Source organism: Anomaloglossus baeobatrachus, chromosome 12, assembly GCF_048569485.1.
Source record: "Anomaloglossus baeobatrachus isolate aAnoBae1 chromosome 12, aAnoBae1.hap1, whole genome shotgun sequence".
NCBI classification, from domain to species: Eukaryota; Metazoa; Chordata; class Amphibia; order Anura; family Aromobatidae; genus Anomaloglossus; species Anomaloglossus baeobatrachus.
This window is the reverse complement of record NC_134364.1, coordinates 119,466,049-119,485,184: the sequence shown is the minus strand read 5'-3', so window position 1 is coordinate 119,485,184 and position 19,136 is coordinate 119,466,049. Positions and strand designations below refer to the sequence as shown.

Here is a 19,136-nt window from a genome sequence, read left to right as displayed (position 1 = left end):
GTGAGGGTGACTACTAACTCGCCTTCCTTAGCCCTTGGTGGTTTGGGGTAACCCCGACTTTGAGTCCCTATGGGGGTCACCCAGGGAAGATGCTGAAGCCTCTCTCTCCTTCGTTTGCCGTGTGCTTGTCGCCTGGGCCAGGCCACTCCAGCTGCTTGCCTCCTGTGACCTATGGGCCCTAACTGTGGCTACGTGGCTGCGGCTTTTGTGGTGTTGTGGCGTGGGCTTTGAGAGCCCCACACCGGCAGGTTTAGCAAAAGAAAGCTGGATCTATCTCCGCTTCGGGATCTGCCGCCCGTTTGGGCCTGGTTCTCCCTAGCAGTCTCCTTACTTCCCACTCCGTGCTCTTCTCTCTAGCTGAGATGGGTTTCGGGTAGCACTCCTAGTTGACCGTTCTCCCCCGTCGGTAGCCACTGCGCGGACGCTGTCAGACTACAGCAGCCCAGGGGAAGGGGTCAGCTCTCCTCGGAGCTCCCTGGACTCTGCTCTGAGCCGGCTCACATCTGGGACCTTCACTGCTGCTCCTGTCTGAGCTCCACTTTCCTGCTCCTCACTCCTCCACACTGCTACAGACTCTCGACTGTTTACTCCTCCTTTCCCTTTTGTGCCTGCCTACGCCACCTAGCAACCAGACTCTCTTACCACACCCCTTGAGAGGAGATGGAGGCTTTTGGCCCCCTCCACTATTCCAGTGAAGGTGAAGGCTTTTCCCCCTCCTGGGATCCCCAGGGGTCCTCTCATGGGTACATGTGTGAGACCTGATCACTATGCGCCTGTGTTCCACACCCCGGTCAGCCTTCTGGATTACCTGTATTGTACTGTCCCCAGCATGGGTGCAGTACTCAGTGGTGCCTGACCAGGTCAGGGGCGCCACATTCCCCCTTAGTTATCACCAGCACGTCCTCGGGCTGCAAGACAACATTTTTTTAAAATGCATAAAACATTAAAACATGTAAAACATTTTTAAAAGCACCAGGTACCATACATCACCACCCTCCACCCACAAGTCCGTTAACCCACCCAAAACCCTTTCACGTTGGCCGCGCCTTCAGCCACTTCTGGCAGGATGTAGAGGCGGCTTTCATGGTCTGGTGGTTTCAGGGTATACCTGGCCTGGTGGATCCGCGCCTTCAGCCTCTTCTGGCAGGATGTAGAGGCGGCCTCCACAGTTGGTGCTGACCAGGTACCCTCTTTGTGGTGGAGAGCCAGGCCCCATAAACAGGCATGCTCTCTGGTCGCAGGTGAGCCAAGGCCCTATATACGGACGGGCTCCTCCTGGTTGCAGACGAGCCAAGCCCCTAAACAGGCTGACTCTGGTGGTGGTGGTGCCCTCTGGTGTAACTATTTACACTGCGAGAGTTTGTGGCTATAGCCAGTTCATAGCCTTAAGGTTTATTTCTCACATCAGTTTATGTGGGCACATACTTGAACTTTTAAAACGTTGCAAAACAAACTTTCCAACTGGTCAAAACTTGCTGTACTTTACTTGAACTTATGCAGACTCCTCTTCACCAGGGCTTGGGCCTGTAGGGCTGCGGCACCTGTTGGTTTCTTGACCTTTTTCCTCATCTGTAGTGGTCTCATCATTAGGTCTTTGGTCTTTTCTTTCTTTATTACTGTCTTTCCTTTCTTCTTTGGGACATGGTACTACATCTAGCGCGTACCAGCCTCTTTCGCCTTGATGCAGGGTAAACTGTACGGAATCTCCCATTCTTAAGTTTCTGCCAGGGTGTCCTCTGGGCAGATGAGCTCTCACATCTCTTCTATTGACGAAGATACCTTCTTTGATACCAGGTGCAACAATGAACCCGTATCCTGACTTTAGGCTGAAGTCCTCCACTACTCCTCTACAAAGGGGTCCTCTGACCTGGGCTTTGGACCTTCTCAGGAACAGTTTTTCTTGTAGGTCTCTAGCCGTGACTTCTCTCTGCTCTGGGGATGGCGGTGCAGGGAAAGACTGGGTTCTACTGCGGCGCTGTGTCTTGCGGGCTGGATTCTGCGAAGTGCAGCTTACAAGCTCCCAGGTGAGGCTTTGGGGCAGATCTTCCTCAGCAGAAGGTGTCAGGTCTTCCTCATCCCAGCGGGAATACGGCAGCATCTCCGGCTCGGGGCATGGATCCACTGCTGATGGCTCCTGAGTCAGCTCCTCATCTTCCTGGCCTCCTCTCCCCCTTAGTTCTTCTTGGCACTCCTTTGGTGGCAGTGCTGGGGATGGGCTTTCTTCAGCAGGCCCAGGCGGGGGACTCTTTGGCGTGGTTGCTGCAGGGGTTGCTGGAATCCTCTTGGGGGTATACGGAGGGAGCATGTACCGGTCCACCAACCATTGTGGAAACTTGGCCTCCATGTCAGCCTTCAGCTGCCAGTATGCGGGGTCCTCCCCCAGCGTGGGCTTTCCAGCAGGGACCTCTTTGGACTGGGGAGCGGTGTCTGCTCTGGCCTTGCAGGCCGGGGAAAATGGTGATGCAATCTCTTGGCGGGCCGCGCCCTGTATGGCGGCGGCCTGGTCTTGGCGGGCCGCGCTCGGCATGGCGGCGGCCTGGTCTTGGCGGGCCGCGCCCTGTATGGCGGCGGCCTGGTCTTGGCGGGCCGCGCCCTGTATGGCGGCGGCCTGGTCTTGGCGGGCCGCGCCCTGTATGGCGGCGGCCTGGTCTTGGCGGGCCGCGCCCTGTATGGCGGCGGCCTGGATCGGCGTCGCAGCTGCGATGGGATCTGTGCAGGCTGGGCTGGGCGTCGCTGCAGCGATCTGGGCTTGGTGGGCCGCACCTGACGGGGCTGCGGCCTGGTTCAGCACCTCACTTGCGGCGCGGACGAGCGTTGCTGCTGCGGTGGGGTCTCGGCGGGCCGGGCCTAGCAAGGCGGCGGCCTGGGTCAGCGTCACACCTGCGGCGTGGATGAGGGTCGCGGTGGCAGCCGGTTCTTTGCGGGCCGGGCAGGGCATCGCTGCAGGGACCGGGTCTTGGTGGGCCGAGCAGGGCATCGCTGCGGCGGCCTGGGCTTGGCGGGCTGCACCTGGCGTGGCTGCGGCCTGGCTCAGCGTCGCCGGGCGCCTCTTCAGGGACCGCGGGCGTGGCAGCAGGGGTCGGGGCATCCGGGCCGGCAGGGGTAATACTGGACTCACCCATCGGTGGCAGCATCGGGGTCTGAGTCGTTGCCACTCGGTCTGGCACTCGGCGCGCGGCTCTCCCCTCATAGGCCTGAACCGCGGCAGCCATCTCCAGAAGTTCCATGCGTTCTTCTCTGATCTGCTCCACGACCCGGGTCTCCAGTCGGTCGCAGAACTGGGCCAGCTCCCGATACCACCAGGCAGCGGAGCCCGGTTCTGGGTTTCTGCGGTCAGACGCCATTTCTTCTGCGCCCTCTTCTGTACGATTTCCCAGCAGTGGACTCGTCGTTGCCTCTAGTAGCAAGCTGTTCAGTTTCCGCTCTGCCTCTTTCAGCAGCTCCTCTCCCAGCAGCAGGCTTCTGGCTCCCTTTCTGTCCCGACGTCTCTGGACGCCTCCGCTCTCTTCACAAGCGAGGTCAGAACTCTGCAGGGGATCTCTGGGTAGCCACACCTCTTCGTGGGCGGTAACTTCTCCCAGCGCGGGCTGCTGTTGTTTTTCAGCGCGCTTTTCATGGTGGCAATATGGCGGCGCTTCCAATTTTTCAAGCGGACCGCCTAGGCACATGGTCACCTGTCTGAACAGGTCTAGTCCTTATCCTGTTCGTGACGCCAGATGTGAAGCCCCACAGGTGTTGTGTCGGTGCATTACCTTCAGGGACTCCACTCAGCTGGATCTGGTCACAGGTAGGAGATCTTCTTCTTGTCGTGACGCCACTCTCAGTATTGCGGCCAGTAGGGACCGCCACTGCAGGTTGAGGGACGCCTGGGGCTGATGGTGAGTGCAGTTAGTTGGAATAGCCTCCTGAGAGTGAGGCAAGCCCCAGGGCCCTGAGTAGGTGCGTAGAACCACAAGGCGCAGAATGACTCAACACAGGCAGGATGTCTTTCAGGGTTTTTACTCACTTCAGGTGGCAGGGTGAGTAACCCGGGCGTAGCTGGGATGAACCAGGCGGGAACCAGGTATCCTTCAGGCTGACTTGTGAGGGTGACTACTAACTCGCCTTCCTTAGCCCTTGGTGGTTTGGGGTAACCCCGACTTTGAGTCCCTATGGGGGTCACCCAGGGAAGATGCTGAAGCCTCTCTCCCTTTCGTTTGCCGTGTGCTTGTCGCCTGGGCCAGGCCACTCCAGCTGCTTGCCTCCTGTGACCTATGGGCCCTAACTGTGGCTACGTGGCTGCGGCTTTTGTGGTGTTGTGGCGTGGGCTTTGAGAGCCCCACACCGGCAGGTTTAGCAAAAGAAAGCTGGATCTATCTCCGCTTCGGGATCTGCCGCCCGTTTGGGCCTGGTTCTCCCTAGCAGTCTCCTTACTTCCCACTCCGTGCTCTTCTCTCTAGCTGAGATGGGTTTCGGGTAGCACTCCTAATTGACCGTTCTCCCCCGTCGGTAGCCACTGCGCGGACGCTGTCAGACTACAGCAGCCCAGGGGAAGGGGTCAGCTCTCCTCGGAGCTCCCTGGACTCTGCTCTGAGCCGGCTCACATCTGGGACCTTCACTGCTGCTCCTGTCTGAGCTCCACTTTCCTGCTCCTCACTCCTCCACACTCTGCTACAGACTCTCGACTGTTTACTCCTCCTTTCCCTTTTGTGCCTGCCTACGCCACCTAGCAACCAGACTCTCTTACCACACCCCTTGAGAGGAGATGGAGGCTTTTGGCCCCCTCCACTATTCCAGTGAAGGTGAAGACTTTTCCCCCTCCTGGGATCCCCAGGGGTCCTCTCATGGGTACATGTGTGAGACCTGATCACTATGCGCCTGTGTTCCACACCCCGGTCAGCCTTCTGGATTACCTGTATTGTACTGTCCCCAGCATGGGTGCAGTACTCAGTGGTGCCTGACCAGGTCAGGGGCGCCACAGTGACGGGGATCCCGGGAGCAATGACAGGGAGCAGCTAGGATGTTGTCCCCTCCGTGGGTAGGGGTTGGTGATCCCGGGGCCCGGTTGTGGAACGGGGAGGCTGGATGGCTGGGGTGCAGGGTTGCAGGGGCAGCGCGACGCGGTGCCGGATGGCACTGTGGTACTCACTCAGACACAGATGCACAGAGTCTCTGGTAAACTAAACGGCTGGATGGACGGGTCCCGCACCCGGCTGCAGTGTTGTTGTGCTCTCCCCGGACTGTGATGGCGGCTGTCTTTCCCTGCACCTTGTTAGAATGTTCTGACTCCTGTGGTTGCCCACCGGTAGTCCGCTCCCCGGCGTATAGGTACCGAAGGAGCCCATTTTGCCCGCAGGCGCTGGCCCTTAGATCTCTAGCCTATGGCGGTGGCTGTGTATCTGACTCGTCCACCCCAGGGCTATGGGACACCCGGTGCCGGGCCGGACTAGTCCGGGGGTCGTCAGTGGTGGCGGGGCTCGACTCCGTGGCCCTGGTGGGTGTCAATTAAATATGGCTTCAGGGACTTGGGGTGAATAAAGTTTGTGTTCGTGACGCCACCTGTGGTATGCGGCTATTAAGCCGCCGCTGCTGCTGTATGAGGCCTCCGGGGTGATGGAATGGCAGCAATGGTGGTACTGCTCCCCACAGGTGGAGCGGTGCCCCGGGGACACTGTTGGTGCTTGGAAGTGTCTATGCAGAGAAATAACTGAGGCAACACCAGGGGTGCAGTTTCAAGGTCTTTACTCACAGTTCTTGTCAAGGCCTGCAGGAGCCTTTGGACTGCTGGGACCACCGTCAGGGACCTCCGCCGATCCCGGGTAGATCTGGGGGTAAATGCCAGTGCACCCCTCTAATTGTGTCCTTTCTCAGCTGACGTCACTGGCCACCAGCTCTGCAGCTATCTGTGGCCCTGGAATCCCTTTGTTCCCTGCTTGGTGTCACCTGGACCCTCCGAGTCCCAGGGTCTTCACCAGGAAGCGTCACTTTCTTCTTTCTATAGCTCCTGCGTGACTAGAGCTCTTCTTCTACTCTCTGTTCCTCTCCTTCTCTGTTGCTTTCTTTCTCTGTTGCGGACACTCTGAACTCACAGAGCTCCTTTCTCTTTCACAGCTACATGCTGGCTCCTCACTCTCTCACTCTGAGGTAAACAAACTCTGACCTTCCTCTCTGCTCTACACTCGGCTGGCTCCTCCCACCCCCGGTTGCTAAGCTACCACCCTATGGGAGCAGGGATGGGTCTTACGACCCCTCCCAGCATGCAGCATGGGAGGGTTGCTGCCACTGTCCCTGGTCCCAGTGTGTGCCTAGCAATGGGTGTAGTGCAGTTTTACCTGTGAACTGGCATGTACCCCTTTCCTTACCCAGGATGGGACATCACACCTCTGACTGGGGTGCAATGTCTGTGGCGACGGAAGCCTCAGGGGCACCACATATCCTCACGGCGTGGACTGTTGCCTTCTGTCGGGTCTTTGTTGTTGGGAAACCCCTGGAGTTCCGGTCACTCTCGGATTTGACCGTTGTTGGCGGCTCCAAGCCTAGTCTGGGTCCGATGGCCCTGCCTTTGTGCTTAGCTTCATTCGGCTCCCCGGTTCGGTACCGGCGGGCCAATGCCCGACCCCGGTCCTACGGTTCCACAGAGATCCACTAACTCCTGCAGACGGCCACCACCGTCTGCCAACCTTGCTGACAGTGCCTGGGCTCCGACCCAGACACTAACAGGTTCTGTCCTCTCACTTTCACCTCCAAACTGAAACTGTCTCTTTTCCCGCCTCCAGGCCTGTGAACTCCTCGGTGGGTGGGGCCAACCGCCTGGCTCCGCCCCACCCGGTGTGGGCATCAGACCCTGGAGGGAGGCAACAAGGGTTTTTGCCTGGTTAGGTGACAGCAGTCAAACAAACAAAATCCTTGTTGCCACCCTACAGGCTTGATGTCCACACCAGGTGGGGCGGAGACAGGCGGTTGACCCCGCCCACCGAGGAGTTCACAGGCCTGGAGGCGGGAAAAAAGTTAGTTGAGTTGGGTAGTGGAAGTGTGAGGAGTGAGAACTGTGTGTGTCTGGGTTGGAGCCCAGGCACGTAATCAGCAAGGTCGGCAGACGGTGGTGGCCGTCTGCAGGAGGTGGTGGAAGTCAGCAGAACCGTAGGACCGGGGTCGGGCGGTGGCCCGCCGGTACCGAACCGGGGAGCAGATTGAAGCCAAGCACCAAGGCAGGGCCATCAGACCCCGACCAGGCTAGGAGCCGCCGAAAAGGTCAAATTCTCTGATTGCGGTCTGGACCTCAGGGGTTCATTCCCAACCAAGTCCAGTTAGAAGGCAACAGCCCAACCCGTCCGGATAAGAGCCACCGCCAAGGGCCAGCGCCTGCGGGCAAAAAACGGGCTCTCCCGACACGTACATGTGGCGCCCTGGACAAGCCAGGACGTCACCGGTACTGCAACAACACTCCCTACACCCCGGTTAGGCACATCTAGGTCAAACAAAAATCCTTGTTGCCTCCCTCCAGGGGCTGATGTCCACACCAGGGGGTGGGCCAGGTGGTTGGACCCGCCCACCGAGGAGTTCAGTCCTGGAGGCGGGAAAACAGATCAGATTAGTATTGGAGAGTGAAGTGGTAGTAGAGGAGACTGACCGTGTCCGGGTGCGTGGCCCGGGCACATACAGCAAGGTTGGCAGACAGTGGTGACCGTCTGCAGGAGAGGCTGATTGAAGCGAACCGTAAGGAACGGGGACGGGCGGTGGCCCGACGGTACCTGATCGGGGAGCAAAGAAGCAGGCACGATTCGGCAGGGCTTACGGACCCCGACCAGGCTAGGAGTCGCCGTAAAACCGGTCAAATCCGTTAGCGAAGGGAACCTCCGGGGTTTCCCAGCAGTCAAGACCCGATTGAAGGCAACAGCTCAAACCGTAAAAGGGAAACACAGTCACCGCCAAGGCTACAGTTCCCAGGGCCAGAGCCTGCGGGCAAAAGGGGCTCCCTGAGCATCCATCCAAGGTGGGGAGCAAGTTACCGGTGGGAAGTCATTGGAACTGTAAACACAACATAGGTGCAGGGAAAGGCAGTCACCATCAACCTACCGGGAGGAGAAACACCGCAGCCGCCTGTGGGACCATCCATCCAGCCGTTTGTTTTACCGGAGACTTTGTATTATTCATTGGCACAGCGCTGCCCCCGCGACCCTGCACCTCACCAGGCCCCGTAGCCCGCCTGCCATCCCTCCCTCACCGGACCCCAGGACAACCAATCCCCCTACCCACGGAGGTGAAGAACAACATCTAAGCTGCTCCCCCAGTCATCGCTTCCGGGATCCCCGTCCAGAGCAGCGGTGGTGTCACAACCTCACCACAACCGCGGGTGGCGTCACGGACAATAAATCCCCACAACCAAACCCCCCTTTTCACTCACGGGCGAGGAGCGCCGCTCGAGTTCCCGGGATCCGGCCCACCGCTCGAGCCACCACCGAGCAGCAGCAGTCGGACCCGAACAGTGGGTGAGCGCAGCGTACCCTCCCCGCCCGCGACATACACGCCGGGGAGCGGACTACCCGTTGGAAGCCATAGGAGTCAAACACACATACATAGGTGCAGGAAACTACAGCCACCATCAACCCGTCCGGGGAGAGTGAGAACACTGCATCCGGTTGTGGGCCCCGTCCATCCAGCAGTTTGGTTTACCAGAGACTCTGTCCTTCTGTGTCTGAGTGAGTACAACAGTGCCATCCGGCACCGCGCTGCATCGTAACGTTGCACCCGCGCCCATGCTGCCTCCCCGCACCAGCACCTATACCCTCCTTCCTACCGCCCTACTCCCTAACCGGGGCCCCGGGACCAACAGCCCCTACCCACGGAGGGGTCAACACTGCAGCTGCTCTCCTCTATCACTCCCGGGATTCCCCGTCACCAGCAGCGGTGGTGCCCACCATCACCACAACCCGTAGGTGGCGTCACGACCGACATCCCACCACAAACCAACCTCCCCTTTTCACTCATGGGCGAGGGGGCGCTGCTCGAGCCCCCGGGTCCGGCCCCGTGTTCGAGCCACCGAGGAGCAGAAGCACCGGACCCGAGAGCCAGCGATTCCCAGGCGAGCGGCGTTCAACCCCTCCACCCGCGACACTTCCCCCACTGACGAGGGAGCGGTGGTATTCAGACCATGTTCCTGTACAGTGCTGCATTTAAAAGTGGCACAATTTTAAAGGGGGGGGGGGGGGTTCCACTGGTAAAGAAGTACCAGAAGGAGAATTTTTATATACAGGGTGCTGGTATTAGACGTCCAGCAAATATGGACCAAGTACAGACCTGTATTGGGATTTGGATCAGTGAATGATTGAGAAACATGAATAGATAATCATTTATTCCTCTTTGCTCAGTAACTAATAAGAGAATTCATAAAACGTTTTTGAAAAGTAGGAAAAATTTGTGCCGCCCCTCAGATCCGGATCCGCGGTGGCTCGAGGGACTTCCGGACCCGGGGGGTCGTGCGGCCACTCGAATTAGGGGGTGGCTATGTACAGGGGAGTAAAGTAAAGTTTGAGTAAAGTTTCTGACGCCACCCGTGGTCTGTGGTAAGGGTAAAGTACCACCGCTGCGGCTGGGAGTACCCGGGGTGATGTGTGGCCAGCCAGGTGTTTAACCCCTCCACGGGCAGGGGGGATGCCCCGGGACTCGATGATTGTTTCGGGGAGGTGCAGTTGGACCGGTAAGTGTTAATTGTGTACTCAGTCCAATAACGCTGACAACCGGGTTAAACCAAAGTTCTTGATACCACTGCAGCAGGGAGGGAGCACGTCTGGGTCCTGTGCCCGTTGGTGTTGCTCGTTAGTCAGTCACCTTTCCCTTGGCACCTCTTGTCTGTAGTTGGTCCCTTTTAGCATGAAACTAAACGGGTACCGCTCACCAGTATGGCTAACAGAGTGAGTTTGCTCTCAGGGTTCACGCTTAGGATTTTCTGGACTATGGATTGGGAAAGTCCTATCCCCCTCGTTGCGCTTGTACCCAGATTTTGGAGCGGGTGGAGAACGGATCTTGAAGACTCAGTCCTCGTCAGGTGAATTATTAGGACGCCTGAAGCTACTTCCAGGCTTAGGGTCCATGTACCCAGTCATGCCCTGCCCCCTGCCCGGTGATGGCACAAGGCCACCGGCTGTCCTCCTCGACAGTCCGTGCCCCCTGTCACGATCCCCTGCGCCCGGGGTCCAGCTCCTACCAGGCCCAGACCAACGTCTGCCATCTAGTATACGAGGAGCCCAGCTCCAGACCTGTCCACTCGAGAGTCCCTTCTCTACTCACTGTCTCCTGACACTCCTGACCTCCCTTAACCAACCCCCCAAGTGGGCGACCCTATTCCACTCAGGCCGTCCACTGGTGTGTCTGGTGGGTGTGGTGCAGAGTGTTCCTAGGATTTTGATTAGCTTGTTCTTAGCAACACCAAAGGTCAGGGACCCGTAACCAAGGAGGGTGGATACTGTGGAGAAGGGCAGATTGCACAATACCCTGTGACCACCTGATAGTCGACGTGAATTTGTGACACCCTGGCCTAATGAATGATGTAACATTGTAAATTTCCCTAATCTCTAAATCATTTTCAATACTGGGCTGTACTGCGGCCGGCAAATTAGTATCAGTGAATATAAACAATACATGGATAACAACAATACGGCAAATATATACTACAGTGCCGGCAGCCTGTGTGCAACAATGCAGGGCAGAGACCAAAACAGACGAGTAAAACAAGTCTATACAAATCTAAATTGTTTGGCTGCATCGCAATTACTGGAGGTTCATGCTCTCTGTGGCCCATTAAAACTCATCATCATCCTCCTGATCTACGGCTACTGTTTCTCTGAGCACCACATTTTACAGGGTTCTCTACTTCTGAACAGGCGCGCACCACTCCACTGTCTCCCAGTATTGTGTGGGTGGGGGGGGGGGGAATGGGGGTGCAGCACTCTGAATTGATGGATTGTTCTTAACAAAGGCACCCTCCTCGCCCCACTGGCCCAAACAGAGGCACCCTCTTCGCCCCACTGGCCCAAACAGAGACAGCGTGGCGCCCCAGGACCTGGTCGCCACAACAGCATTGCCCCTCCAAAAGGGTTAATGCTGAGCCTGGAGGTAATTGGGGGGTCTATTGGCCAGTAAGTTTAACATCCAACGCAGTTTCTCCCTCAGGCCAACAGGGGGAGCTCTGAACCTGGAGTTCCAGGGAGCATTCCTTAAGTCTGACCTGAGGGAGGAGTTAGTGTTCAGTCTGTAGGAGAAAGCAGAGAGTGCAGACGCAGAGTGTGCTGTCCTGTGGAACTGGGGCCTGGAGCTGGAGCAGCTTGGCCCAGTGAAGCAGGAGGAGCAGAGAGGCACAGAAGAGACTCGGACATCGGAGTCTGTGGCCACCAGGGCCTAAAATACTCCCTGGTAGCCGAATCCGAGGGGCAGGAGAGCTGCAAGCACCTGGCCCATAAACAGCCCGAAGGTACAGCTGCATCATCAGGGCCCGGTGTGGACTCCAGCAGAGAAGCACCAGAGAGGGCCTGCGCAGCCTGCTACAGAGGGAAAGGGACGTACCACCGGTCCCAGCAGCAAAGAGGGCCATTGCTAAATTCAGAGAGCAGGGTCCTATCACAGTAAGGAAAAGAACAGGAGTAGGCCTCATACTCATCTGGCCAAAACGACATCGCAGTTACTTCCAGGCCGGCCGGAGCCCTCTACCACCTGTAACGGTCTCCCAGGACTAACCGTTTGTGAAGTAAAAGAGGAGAAGGTAAAGACACTGTTTGTGCCTGTCTCTTTCATTGCCTGTCGGCCCTGCACCATGTTATCCACACAACACCATAGACTTTCACGAGCACCAACAGTAGTCCCCGGGGCACCGCTCCACCTGTGGGGAGCAGTACCACCATTGCTGCCATATCATCACCCCGGAGGCTTCACACAGCAGCGGCGGCTTAATAGCCGCAAACCACAGGTGGCATCACGAAATAAAAACTTTAATTACTCCCAAGTCACCAGCCATTTTAAATGACACCCACCAGGGCCACGGAGCCGGGCCCCGCCACCACTGACGACCCGAGGACTAGTACGGCCCGGCACCGGGCGTCCCCTAGCCCTGGGGTGGGCGAGTCAACAGCTTTGCCTTTAGAGCACTGCAAAGTGACGCCCTGGACCCCAGGGATCACAGGTCACAACACTAACCACATACACCCCCACACTAGAAAAGGTACCACTAGTCAACCACAAAGACCTGATTGCCTCCCTCAGTGTTAGACAGGTACACCAGGTGGGTAGAGTCAGGCAGAAAGACAATCCATGGCCGCCTGCAGGAGACCGGGAATACGACCAGCGGAACCGTAAGGGACCGGGACAGGGTAGTGGCCCGCCGGAACCGAACCGGGGAGCTAACTGGATACCGGAGCACCTGGCAGGGTACTCAGACCCCGAACTAGGCTATATGCCACCACCATAGTCAGATTAACTGATTGCGGTCTGGACCTCAGGGGTTAATTCCCACCAAAAGTCCCGATTGAAGGCAACAGCCCAACCCATCCGGATAGTAGCCACCGCCAGAGGCCAGAGATCCAAGGGCCAGCGTCTGCGGGCAAAAGGGTCTCCTACGACACATACACGCTGGGGAGCGGACCACCACTGACAGTGGTCACGCTACAAACAGAGGTGCAGGAGAAAGGCGGACATTGCCAACCCGACTAGGAAGCTGCAGCCGGCTGCTGGCCCCGTTCATTCCTCCGTTTAGTTTACCAGTGACTGTGTGGTTTAATCGTGAGTACAACAGTGCCATCAGGCACCGCACCGCAACACTGCGCCCTGTACCCCTGCCCACAGCCCGACCGGGCCCAACATCCCCTACCCACGGAAGGGTCATCACCTAGCTGCGCCACTACACCGCTCCCGGGAGTCCCCGTGCCTTCACCGCAGCAGTGGTGCCCACCATCACCACAACCCGTGGGTGGCGGCACGAACAATCATCCCAGAACCCAAATACCCGCATCCCCTGTGTGTAACGCCAACCCCCTTGCAGAGCGACGTGACCCCCGGGTCCGTGAGAGGCTCGAGCCACCACCCGTAGAACTCGAGCATGGATCAGAGCGGCTCGGCAGCCGCAGCCGCGGGGCGGTACAAAAGCAGTGCTGAGATAATCATATGTTGTGGACGGGGGCCGGGGCCGCTGCAGGGGTTGCTCAGATCCGGGTTCGTTACTGCAGCTCGAGTGGTAGCCGGACCCGGGCTCACACGGCCGTCTGTCCTCACAACCGTAGGAAGGGGGTATTTACATAGGATGGTTTTGTCTGTGACGCCACCCGTGGGTTGTGGTGAGGGTTGGTAGCACTGCCGCTGTCTGGTGATGGGGACGCCCAGGGCTGATGGAGCGGGGCAACAGAATGGAATCCCCTCCACGGGTAGGGGAGGTGTAGTCGCGGGGCCCAGGTACACGGGAGTAATGGCTGCTGGAGGTGACGTGCCGGGTTGGACCGGGGGTAAATTGTGTACTCACAGTTCAAAGAATCGCACACAAGTCCAGTGGTAAACCTAATTGCCAGTGACCGGTTGCCTCCGGCGGGTGTATTCGGGTCCCACAACCGGGTGTAGCAAACAGGGGTCCCTTCTTCCTGCACTCAGTGTTTGTGTCTTCACTGGGACAACTCCGCTTGGAACGCGGAAGTCCACTCCCAGTACTGTATATGTTGGGAGCTGTGGCCCGTGAAATCAGACCCTTGGGATTTCTGTGGGTTCTGACGGACAACCTATCCCCTGCGTTGGGCTTCCATTTTGCTCTCTGGGCTTACTGTGGAACAAGGCCTGAAACCTTGTCCCCGGCTGGTCAATTAACAAGGGGGCTTGCAACCGTCCTCGTCCTAGGGTCCAGGTACCCAGACTGTGCATGGCCTCCAGACCTGATTGCCGCTGTCGGGCTACAGCCCTCCCCCGGTCCATTTTAGGTCTCCCGCGATCGGATCGCCGTCGCCTGTGGTCCTGCTTGCCGTCTGCCACCTAGTCCCGGTAGTCCAGGGGCCCCTATCCCTGACTCCACTGCACTTCCACACTCCTCCACTGTCAACTTCAACTGTCGTGTTCCCGCCCCTGACACCTCAGGACCCCTAGGTGGGTGCGCCCATCCGCCTGGTCCCGCTCACTGGTGTGTCCCTATTGTCAAGAGGGGGTGACTAGGCTTTACTGGTCGTGTGGTGTACCTGGGTGTGGGTTTTGTGTTGGTATGCCAAGGAGGATGGAGTCTTGTACCCAAGAGATTTGTACAACCTCTGTGACTACCTAGTTTTGCCAGGGTGTCACACATATATGTGCCCCTGCTATGTACTGTGTAATGGCCGTGTCTGACGGTACAGGGATATGGTCTGATCCTACCACAGCTCCTAGGGAGGGGAGAAAAGGAAACAAGAGAGAACAAAGACAGCACGGGATTGCAGCTGCTCCTTTCTGTGTGGTAGAACATGTTTAACAACAGACTGAGTGATTTACCTCACAGAAAGAAAAAACTTTGAGCCTGTCTGGGTACTTTTGTGCTACATATAGCAATATAAGTTCTTGAATTTCCCTATTATCATTCATTTTACGGGTGAAACCCATATTCAACTAAGATAATAATGAGAAAGCATACTCGCTTGATATGCCAGCATGAGAACCATTCTCCATATACAACTTCGCTGGCAAAGAAGTCAAAAAGGTGGCCATAAACATTAGGTTAAGGATAGCCAAACCTTGTGACTGATGGGAGAGGACGAACAAGAGGAAATTATCTTTTTTATTGAAAAACATGCTGACAAGAACTTTTCTAGTGTTTTGTGTATAGGTCTCCCATATTAAATGAACCATACCTGACCCCTTTCTCATGCCAGCGCTGCCCATCTGTCACTGCCCCCAGTTTTTTAGGGGTACAAACGCAGGGGTGACACATGACTAAGGAACATAACCACTGCAGACAATCACGGTAACAAGCAAAAAAAAAAAAAAAAAAGGCAGCATGATGAATACTAGTGCTGTGAGAAGCCAGCCGAATAGCTTCGCCTTTACTATAGGTAGAGGTACAACCCTGATCTACTCCAAGGTCCAATATTGGTAATTGTCCCATTTAAAAGCACTCACCTTCCTTGTCTTCCCAGGGGTGCAGATGTTTGCTGACCTCCAACGTGATATAATTGTTGAATCCCTCCTTCCTGACAAATTTACACACAAACTTCTGCTTGTAAATGCAATTGAGGAGGAAACAAGAGTGGATCAGGTCATCGTGCCGGTGATCTCGCTCCACCAGCACCAAATTACAGGCCGATACCCTGCAGCAAGCCAACAGGCAGTCCCTGACCCGGTCCAAAGGGGGTGCGATGAGGAACGTGGCTCCGCTGCTCACAGAGTCATTCAGATCCAGCACAAAGTTGGGCAAACCCTTGGTAAAATTCTCCAAACAGCTCTGTCCTTGAGGCTTAGAGCAGACCACCCAGATAGAGGCCACCACGGCGGCGAGAGTGACCAAGAGCCGCATCCTGAGGACAAACTGCCACTGAGAGATGAAGACAAGAGCACGGGCACTGGTTTTTATATGGTCAATCATGTCAGACTGTCTAACAGGAATAACCCACAGGAAACCCACAGGCAACGAGAAAAGGAACTGCTGATGAGTTGTGACAGCGAAGAAGACTTGCGAGTCCTCTATACTGCTCTGTGTATATAGTTGTTCATCAATGTGTATATGACGCGGGCGGGGAGGATGCCACCGCTGCTGGTCTCTCGCCAACGCTCGGGTCCGGCGCTGCTGCGGCTGCTCGAGCAGTGGTCCGGATCCGGGGACTCGTGCGGCGCTCCTCGCCCGTGAGTGAAAGGGGTGGTTGGTTTGGGGGATTTAGTCCGTGACGCCACCCACGGGTCGTGGTGAAGATAGGCACCACCGCTGCTGGTGACGGGGATCCCTGGAGCGATGGTAGGGAGCAGCTGGGATGTAGTTTTCCCCCTCCGTGGGTATGGGTCGGTGGTCCCGGGGCCCGGTGGTGTGACGGGGAGGCAGGGTTGGTGAGGTGCAGGGTTGCCGGGACAACGCGGCGCGGTGCCGGATGGCATGGGTGTACTCACTCAGCAAGAGATGCACAAAGTCATCGGTAAACCAAACGGCTGGATGGACGGGTCACACAGCCGGCTGCAGTCTCTCTCCCCAGACAGGTGGTGGCGGCTGTCTTTCCCTGCACCTTGATGTACTTGTTTCACTACTATGGATCCCCAACGGTAGTCCACTCCACGGTGTATGGATGCCGGAGGAGCCAGTTTGCCCGCAGGCGCTGGCCCTTGGGTCTCTAGCCTTAGGCGGTAGCTGTATGCCCCCACGGTGTGGGTGGTTGCCAGGGGCGTAACTAGAGTTTGATGGGCCCCGGTGCAAAGTTCAGACCTGGGCCCCCCCTCCACGTACATCGACATTTAGGGTACAGGATAATGACACCGACACTCGGGGTACAGGATAATGATGCTGACACTTGGCTCTTACCCACAGCACCCAGATTTCCCATGATCTGAAATCCCTCTATCAGCACCCAGCTTTCCCATTTTCTGATATCCATCTTGTCCTCGGCACACTGCTTCCCCATGCTCTGCTATACATCTTTCCCTCAGCACCCAGCTTTCCCATATCAGAGCATGGGAAAGCTGGCTGCTGAGACATGATGTATAGCAGAGCATGGGAAAGCTGGGTGCTGAGAGAAGATGTATATCAGAGCATGGGAAAGCTGGGTGCTGAGAGAAGATGTATATCAGAGCATGGGAAAGCTGGCTGCTGAGAGAAGATGTATATCAGAGCATGGGAAAGCTGGGTGCTGACATGATGTATAGCAGAGCATGGGAAAGCTGGGTGCTGAGGGAATAGAGCCTTTTTCCCTCAGCAGAAAATGTTCCCATCCCCTGCTTGTATCTTTGTCCCCCCTTGTATATAGTTCTCCAAATACAATAATGGCCCCCACATAGCCTTCCAAATAGTATAAAGGGTCCCACATAACCCTTCATATATTAGAATACACTTCCATAGTCCTCCATGTATTATAATGCATTTCCCATAGTTCTCCATGCATTATAATTCAGCCCATAGTACTCAATATATAATACTGCACCACATAGGCCTCCATATATTATAATGCAGCCCTATAGTCCTTGTATAAAGTAGCCCTCCAATTATTATAATGAATTTCTCATAGTTCTCCATATATTATAATTCACCCCATAGTTCTCCATATATTATACTGCACCACATAGTCCCCAATGTTTTATAATGCACCCCCATAGTCCATGTATAAGGTAGCCTCCATAGCACTCCATATATTATAATGTAGCCCCAATAGTCCTACATGTATTGTAACGCAACCCCATAAAACTTGATATTGCATTATGCAGCCCCATACTCCTCCATGCATAAGGCACCCCTATATTCCATGTAGAAGGTGTCCTTCATTTTGTATTATGCAGCCCCCCCAGACCTCCATATATAATAAATGCAGCCAGCCTCTCCAGGCCTCCATGTATAATAATGCAGCCAGCCTCCTCAGGCCTCCATGTATAATGTAGCAGCCAGCTTCTCCAGGCCTCCATGTATAACAATGCACCCAGCCTCCTCAGGCCTCCATGTATAATGCAGTATCTCCAGGCCTCCATGTATAATAATGCAGCTTCCCCAGACCTCCATGTATAAAGCAGCCTCTCCAGGCCTCCATGTATAATAATGCAGCCACCCCAGACCTCCACGTATAAAGCAGCCTCCTCAGACCTCCATGTATAAAGCAGCCTCTCCAGGCTTCCATGTACAATAATGCAGCTTCCCCAGAACTGCCTTCCTAAGCCTCTGGCCACCGTTTACTCACTTATATTAAAAAAAAAAAAAAAACAAAAAACAAGTACTCACCTTCACTCTTCCTTCCACCGCTGCTGTCCTCCCCGCTGCTAGTTCTCCCGATGCTGCGGTCAGCGTCCTCCTGTCCTGCACTCTGCACTCAGCACAGCAGTCGCTCGGGAGTGACGTCATCGCACAGGGGGAGAATGGTGATGCATATGTCGCGGGCGGGGAGGAGGGTGTCAGCACACCGCGCTCACCCCTTCTGCTCGGGTCCGGCAGCTGCTCAGTGGTGGCTCGAGCTGTGGGCCGGATCCCGGGGTTTCTCGAGCGACACTCCTCGCCCGTGAGTGAAAGGGGGGTGTTTGTTGGGTGTGGGGATTGTTATAGTTCGTGACGCCACCCACGGTTGTGGTGATTGCACCACCGCTGCTCAGTGTGGGGGTCCCGGGGATGGTGATGCGGAGCAGCCAGGTGTTGTGTTGCCCCTCCGTGGGTAGGGGTTGGTGATCCCGGGGCCCGGTGATGAGATGTAAAGTGTAGGGCCTGGAGGGCGCAGGGACGCGGGGGCAGCGCTGTGCCTTGCGGCACTATGGTACTCACTCAGCCTGACACACGGACACAGTTTGTACGGTAAACCAACGGCTGGTAGGACGGTCCCACAGACGGCTGCACCTGCACTCCCGGTAGGTGACGGTGATGTCCCTCTTCCTTGCACCTGTGTTGACTGATGTAGCGGTGGATTCCCTCCGGTTACCCGCTCCCCGACTGCAATCTGGGCCGGAGGAGCTCTACACTTTGCCCGCAGGCGCTGGCCCTGAGAAACTGGTGCCGTGGCGGTGGCGGTGTCTCTCCAATACGGGTTGGGCTGTTGCCTTCAATCGGGACTTGGTTGTTGGGGGATCTGCGTCCCCATCACTGACGGATTTGGCAAATCTGGCGACTCCTAGCCTTGCCGGGGTCCGAGAGGCCCCTGCCCTGGTGCTGACTGTCCTTCGGAACACTGCTCCAGACCACCGGGCACACAGCCAACGGGGTCCTTCCAGGAACTTCCGAACGGTCCCCCTCCAGACAGTCACCGCCGTTGCTGAACTTGCTGTTCTGGCCCTCACAAAGCTGGACCCTTCAGGCTGTCTCTCTCTTCTGTCACTTTACTTGCTTTTCCTCCTTTACTACTTTCACTTTCACTTTCTGAACTCCTCTACTTAGCTCCTCACACTTGCCCTGCCTGGGCTATCTGCCTGGTTTCTTCCTGCCTCCAGAGCTGTGAGCTCCTTGGTGGGCGGAGCCAACCGCCTGGCCCACCCCCTGGTGTGCACCATCAGACTCTTGGAGG

At 56.5% G+C, this 19,136-nt stretch overlaps 1 protein-coding gene across 2 annotated transcripts in view; it reads right to left on the bottom strand.

Annotated features, from left to right (window-relative positions):
* Nucleotides 1–19,136, bottom strand: part of SPINT1 (serine peptidase inhibitor, Kunitz type 1) — a 62,790-nt gene that overhangs the window by 34,385 nt on the left and 9,269 nt on the right. The window contains exon 1 of one of the 2 annotated variants that reach the window (XM_075330952.1): nucleotides 15,088–15,490. The exons of the other annotated variant lie outside the window; for it this stretch is intronic. Coding sequence (XP_075187067.1) covers nucleotides 15,088–15,481 — 394 coding nt within the window. The 5' untranslated portion in view covers nucleotides 15,482–15,490. Of the gene's footprint in view, nucleotides 1–15,087; nucleotides 15,491–19,136 lie in introns of those variants that run through there. 2 annotated transcript variants of the gene reach the window in all.